Source organism: Leptopilina boulardi, unplaced genomic scaffold, assembly GCF_019393585.1.
Source record: "Leptopilina boulardi isolate dan_hultmark-lab unplaced genomic scaffold, ZJU_Lbou_2.1 LbouV2_31, whole genome shotgun sequence".
NCBI lineage: Eukaryota > Metazoa > Arthropoda > Insecta > Hymenoptera > Figitidae > Leptopilina > Leptopilina boulardi.
In genome coordinates this window covers 2,192,005-2,198,516 of record NW_026137874.1, presented here as the reverse complement: position 1 = coordinate 2,198,516, position 6,512 = coordinate 2,192,005, and the positions used below count along the sequence as shown (strand labels likewise).

At 26.7% G+C, this 6,512-nt stretch overlaps 2 protein-coding genes across 2 annotated transcripts; one reads left to right on the top strand and one right to left on the bottom strand.

The window, feature by feature from the left end:
* The first annotated feature begins 292 nt into the window (after positions 1-292).
* LOC127283527 (RRP12-like protein) lies at positions 293-6,077 on the top strand. Its single transcript, XM_051308479.1, has 22 exons — positions 293-561; positions 748-925; positions 1,004-1,130; positions 1,207-1,389; positions 1,458-1,617; positions 1,682-1,860; positions 1,922-2,157; positions 2,230-2,397; positions 2,458-2,566; positions 2,662-2,826; positions 2,886-2,989; positions 3,067-3,190; positions 3,262-3,501; positions 3,565-3,791; positions 3,878-4,001; positions 4,074-4,359; positions 4,432-4,589; positions 4,668-5,085; positions 5,167-5,352; positions 5,435-5,548; positions 5,613-5,772; positions 5,835-6,077. Exons 1-22 carry the CDS (start codon positions 426-428, stop codon positions 5,932-5,934), a joined length of 3,882 nt encoding a protein of 1,293 aa, XP_051164436.1. The 5' UTR covers positions 293-425; the 3' UTR covers positions 5,935-6,077.
* LOC127283532 (glutaredoxin 3-like) lies at positions 5,883-6,474 on the bottom strand. The gene is made up of 2 exons (XM_051308485.1): positions 6,369-6,474; positions 5,883-6,293 (listed from the first exon to the last, which is right to left on the bottom strand). The coding sequence occupies exons 1-2, from the start codon at positions 6,437-6,439 to the stop codon at positions 6,122-6,124; spliced, it is 243 nt and encodes an 80-aa protein (XP_051164442.1). The 5' UTR covers positions 6,440-6,474; the 3' UTR covers positions 5,883-6,121.
* Positions 6,475-6,512: the final 38 nt, after the last annotated feature.

Sequence of the window (6,512 nt, the reverse complement as noted above, 5' to 3'; positions counted from 1 at the left end):
TTTAATTCTATCATTGTAAACAATTAGTTTCAAAACGTTTTATATTATTTACATTGTTAAAATTAATCTTTTATATTAAATAAATAATCGAATTGTGTGGATATACGACGAAATAAAGATTAAAACTTGCAGAAATACGATAAAGTGGATAAAATTCAAATTTAAAATTTTTTAAAAATTAAAAAAAAAATTTTAATTTTTAATTTGTTTTAAAAATAAAATTAAATGTCTTTTAAAATTTTTTTAAAATACTTTTTATTTATATATAAAAATGAAAAAAAACGTTTTGCGCGTGCGTGATTAGAGTAAGAGAGTTCGGGGGCTAGTAGTGTGAAGAACCTAACCTTTAATGATTCCCATGTGCGAATTTATTAAATATAAAAATAATCAGACAAGTAAATAATTTAATTTTACCTATAAAAAAAATGGCAAAAATAAAACCACGATTAGGTAGTAGAAAGAAAGCCAAAAGATGGGCAAAAGGACAAAGTTCAAGTTCTAATCCTGAAACGAAAAAATATCGTAATCAAGCACGCACGTGGTTTTTTCAACAAAATCCAGGTATGTTTTATTTTTTTTTTGTAAATATTTATCAAGTATTTACTATTTAAAATAATTTACTCATTCTATTTAATTAGAATTTAGATTATAACAATTAGTTTCTTGTAAAAATTTTTGTTTTTACCGGAAAATCAGGAACGTAATTTAATTTTGAAACTCGTTTTTAAGTTACAATAATGATTTAAGATTCATCTGGACTGACAACTGATGTTCTACGAAAACATGATGCTATTCAAGGAACAGCATCAATATCTGAAAAAATTGAAATTGACGATGAAAGTAGTGTGGGTGGAGCATCTACTTTTAAAACATTTAATACATTTGCTAGTGATTATAGCAAATGCTCCAATATGTCATTTAATCGGTAAAAAAAATATTTAGCCTTGATTATAATTTATAATTGATATAGTACTTAACTTGAATTTTACAAATATGTTTTTAGATTTTTAACTCAATATCAACCAAATTCGGTAATTCATAAAGAAATGTTAGCAATATTGGCCGCAGTTACTGATGTTATTAAACAAAACGATGGTGTTGAATCAGATACAGAATATTATGCAGCATTGGTAAAAATAGAAATATATTTTTTTTAAATTGATAAATTTTATTAACTTCATTAAGAGATATTCTATTTATTTCAAGATGACTACTTTGGAGGCAGCCGAAACTGACGAATCAATATCAGCAATTTTATCTTTACTGGGAATGATTTTGAAATCTGTTCCAAAAAATGTACTCAAATTGCAATTCAGTCAAGCGAGTCAGATTCTTTTGAATGTACTAATAAAGTACGCAACTAATGAAAATTTTCTAGTACAACGACATGTAAGTTTTATTTGTCTTGATAAAAAAAAAAAAACCAATTTTATTTGGGAAATGAATTTTTTTTGTAGTGTATTGGATGTTTACAAATATTACTTCGAGCTCAAGAGGTTGCTGTTTGGTCAGATAGCTCAACATTACAAGTGTTGGACGCTTTATTAACATTTACAATTCATACAAAGCCAAAAGTTCGAAAAGCTGCACAACACGGAATTTGTGCGATTTTAAAAGGTATCACGATTAATTTTATCAATTCTTTGAAATTTTGTTAATATTAATTTCATTTTTTTTACAGGAAGTGATATTATGAAAGTTGAAAATCCACCACCTTATCATCCGGCAGCTTCACAAGTAGCAAAACACTGTATTTCTCAATTAGAATCTGCTGGTAAACCTGGACACATGACAAATACTCTTCACATTCTTACACTTTTGAAAGAAATTTGCCATCAACTTCCAAAATCTTATTTAAAGGTAATATTTCGGAAAAATATAAATACTAAGAAATTTTTTTTAAATAACGTTTCTATTTCAGAGTATTTGCGAGGGTCTTTTGAGCATTATGACTCTAAATAATGTACTTGTAACATCTTGTTGTTTTCAAACATTCCATGGATTATTTATTTCAAAACCAAGTGAATCCGTTTTACCATCGCAATTAAATGCTCAAATAATTAATGCTCTTTATGATTATCAACCGGCACCGAGTGATACTCAACCAACTCTCGCATGGTTGACCGTAATGCAAGAAGCATACGCGAATCTTGCTTCGTAAGTAGATATTTTACAGAAAAAAAAAAAATACTTTAAAAAACTTTGTAAAAATAAATCTAAATTTTTTAGACATTCATTGGATCTTTGTGCGGCAAATCTTCCTCGCTTTATTGAGAAAGCTACGGAACTTTGGCTCTCTGATAAGACGGACGTTTTAACCGGTGCTTCGCATGCCATAAAACACGTTTTACAAGAATGTGTCAGTCTTATGTGTATAAACGAACAAATCGCTTCAAGGTAAATATAAAAGCAAATTTTATTTTTTGTTTCCTTTTTTAAAATTTTCAATATTTATAGATATAAAACAACATTAAAGAAGATTATTCAACTGTTACAAGAAGGATTAAAATATCAATATAGTGGAGCCTGGCATCATGTTCTTCATTTACTGGCCGTTTTATTTCAGGTAATCTTCATTTTTTGATTGCTTTTTTATTTCAGTTTTAGTTTGCAATTTCTAATGTTTAAAATAAACACCTTTTTTCTAAATTGTTTAATTAGATTATTGGACTTAATTGTAAAGAAGAAATGGCAAAAATTTTAATTACATTGGCAGATTTACGTGATACGCATAAATTTACATACAACAGTGAAATTGAATATGCCGTTGGCGCTGCTGTTAAATCAATGGGTCCAGAAATTGTTCTAAACACAATTCCTCTTCAGGTTTGTATTTTCTTAAAATAAATTATCAATACCAGAAATTAAAATTTTTTTCTTTTCAGAATTTAAACAGAAGTTGGCTTTTGCCTATTTTAAAAGATTGCACCTCAAATGCTCCACTATCCTATTTTATTAAATCTCTTTTACCACTTGCTGTTCATTGTCAGTAAGTTATTTTTAATTAAACTACAATTAATTATACTCATAGTGGAAAAAATTACAATTTGCATTTTTTTTTTACAGAATAAAATCGAAGTCATTGCAAGAAAATAAAGATGGAATTGGAGCACATAGTTATGAATTAATGAGATCACAAATTTGGTCCTTATTGCCCAACTTTTGTAATAATCCATCGGATAGTTTTGGGGTTTGTTTCCCTTTTTTTATATATAATTTAAAAAATTGTAGAAAAAAATTAATTCCTTATTCTTTTCTTAGTCGGATTTTGCAAAAACTCTTGGAACATTAATAGGAAGTGATAAAAGTTTGAGATTTTCTGTAATGGCCTCATTGCGAAAATTAATTGCTACCTCGGTGGAAAAAAATAATCAAGAAGATATTGAAACTTTAGCTAAATTTTCAAAGAATTATTTACCTATACTTTTCAATTTATATTCAACGAAACCTCATGGTTCTGACGAAGAAGGACAAAGAATTGCTGCCTTTGAAACAATCAAAGTAAATATATAATTTTTGGAATAAAACTATTCATTTATCAAATTTAATAATATTCTCTTTTAGGTTTATTTATCAATTACAAGCAAAGAATATTTAGATATGTTTTTTGATACGGCGATGAAAAAAATTCAAGACGAAACAATAGAAGGATTTGAAAAGGAAAGTGTATTTGATCTCTTTAGATTATTTGCACAATTTACCGATATTGAAAGATTGAAAATATTTTACGATTTTTGTGTTCCTCTTTTAATGAAAAATAATAATCAAAAGGAACAGAAAAAAGCATACAGGTGTGTAAATTTATAAATACTTTAATATTTTTATATTTTATAAATTTGATTTTATTGTACAAAAAAAATTAATTTTCTTATTTTAGATTTTTAGAAGAAATTTGCTGTAGCGAAAGTGAAATTTGTAAACAATTTGTATTTGAAAATCGACGTGGAATTCAAAGTTTGTTGAAAAAATCTCAAGAATTTGCACTTAAATTAAGTAAAGGAGTAAGTTTTCTTTTTCATCTATTTTTTTATTTAAATTGAATACTTTTAATTTTTATTAAATTCAATTTTCAGGCTCGAATTCGTATTATTATTTCCCTCGTTAAAAGTCATCCACAACTTGAAAAAACGAAATTTTTAAAAGCAATTGTTCCCGAAGCAGTCATGTGCTTAAAAGAAGTTAATGAAAAATGTCGTACATCTTCTTATCAATTGTTAAATACAATTGCAGAAAAATTTTTAAATCATGAAGAATATTTTATGGAATATATTCAGTTGCTTATATCAGGTCTTGGAGGCGTGCCAATATTTTGCAGTGCAACTTTACTTGCCCTTTCTTCAGTTCTCTATAATTATAGTGGTAAATTTAAAAAAAAATAATTAATTATTGAAAAGAAGAAGCTTCTTTTAACTCACATTCTATTTTTTTTAGGATCTTTGGGAATAGAGACTGTTAAAGAAATTTTGAATCACGCCTGCAATCTATTAACAGGACCAACGAGAGAAATTACAATATCTTGTTTAGCATTTGTTAAAGTTTATCTCAGCACTATGCCAACTCCAGTAATAGGCCCGACATTGTCTAAAATTGTAAATATACATTTTTTTTTTTAAATTTAATTATTAAAATACTTGAAAAATTATTTATAATAAAATAATTTGTTTAAGATGGAATCCTTGTCAAAAATGACGGAAGACTGTAAACGACACTGTAGATTGAAAATACGTGATATCCTTGTAAAAATGGTTCGTAAATTTGGCATTGAACCGATAATTAATATGGTACCACAGTCCGATGAAACGATGCTCAAGAGATTGAAAAATATTCGTAAAATTGAAAATAGAAAACAAAAAACGAAAGACGACAAGAAAAATAAAGAAGAGGATAGTGAAGAAGAATTTAATCTTAAACGAATGCCAAAGAGTATGGAAGAAATTTTGGCAGATAGTGATGAAGAATTTGATGATGTTGATATGAATGATGGTGGTAAAAATTCGAAACGACAGAAAAAGAAGACTTGGATTCAAGAATCGGTGGATAATATTGTTGACTTTGCTGATCCTACTGCTTCTAAAAACATTGTTGGTTCGTATATGTTTTTAATCTATTTTTATAGAAAAAAAAAAATTGACTACTCAATTCTAAAAAATTATTTTAAACTTTCAGCTACAAAACCAGGAGTTACTGTTTCTAAAGAAGCTAAAGAAAAATGTAAAGACAGTGGATTTAAAACAGCTGAGGATGGTAGATTATTAATCACAGATAATACCGATGACGAAAGTAATGATGAAGAAGAAACAAAAAAGAAGAAGAAAATTTCATTCTTAGGAATGAATGAAGACGATGATTATGGTAAATTATTTTTCTTTTTACTTAATATTAATATAAATTTGGATTACAAAAAAAAAAAATGGGTATAATTAAATTTTTACAGAAGACGACGAGGATGATGCAAAATCGGTAAAATCAGCAAAATCAATTAAGAAAAGAAAACGCGAAAATGGTAGCGTTTATTCTGAAACATTTTCAACATCTTCGAAATATAAAGGTAAGTAAATTAATTTTCTTTTTTTTTTATCAAATTCTAAATTTGTTGAATATTTTATTTATAGCTGGAGGTTCAGGTATTCATCGTCCAATTAAGGTGTCAAAATCAGAAAAAGAACCCGGTGCAGAATATCGAGCGTCGAAAGCTAAAGGCGATATGACAATAAAAGGAAAACAAACTTCTTACGCTTATTTACCGCTTACAAGATCATCTTTGAATAAAAGGTACAAAATTATAAAAAAAAGTGAAATAGAACCAATAAATTTATTTTCTTATTTTTTTGCAGGAAAAAAATGAAGAACGCTGGAAAGTTCAAAGGTATTATTTCTGGAGCTAAAAAAGGTGCACTTGCTGGCAAAAAGAATCAAAAGAAACGAAAGATGTAGAAATAGAATTTAAAAAATTATAAATGGTGAGATAATTTATACTTTCTTTTTGTATATTATATATAAGAATTGTTTTTGATTATTAAATGAGTTAATGTAAAAAAAAAAATAAAAAGTTTAATAAAAATATTAAACAAATTAAATTCTAAAGATTTTTTTAAACTTACGAAATTTTTTTTTCATTTTTCTATAGTGTGAATTCTATCTCAGAATTATCGTATAAATCTTTAATAGTTTCATATCCTCCAATTAATTCTCCATTTTGATAAACTTGAGGATAAGTCGGCCAATCCGAATATGTTTTAAAGGCAATTCTTAATTCTTCATCACATAAAACATCAAAAGTTTCGTACTTAATTCTGAGTGAAAGAAAATTTTTAATTTCAATTAAATTAGACAGTAATATTAAACGAAGAATATTTTTAGAATATTACTTTATGGAGTCAAATATTTCCATAAGTTGCCTTGTATAAATACATTTGGGTCTACTTCGAGTTCCTTTCATTACTATTACAATTGGTGCTTTATTTATTATCCTTTGAATTCTAATATAAAAATAATAAAAATGTTTAATTTCA

Bases quoted from the DNA above. Each gene is read 5' to 3' on its own strand.
- LOC127283527 (XM_051308479.1), top strand. From the start codon at position 426: ATGGCAAAAATAAAACCACGATTAGGTAGTAGAAAGAAAGCCAAAAGA. The intron at 3,502-3,564 runs GTAAATATATAA...ATTCTCTTTTAG, and splicing joins CTGCCTTTGAAACAATCAAA to GTTTATTTATCAATTACAAG. The intron at 3,792-3,877 runs GTGTGTAAATTT...TTCTTATTTTAG, and splicing joins GAACAGAAAAAAGCATACAG to ATTTTTAGAAGAAATTTGCT.
- LOC127283532 (XM_051308485.1), bottom strand. From the start codon at position 6,439: ATGAAAGGAACTCGAAGTAGACCCAAATGTATTTATACAAGGCAACTT. The intron at 6,294-6,368 runs GTAATATTCTAA...TCTTTCACTCAG, and splicing joins GAAATATTTGACTCCATAAA to AATTAAGTACGAAACTTTTG.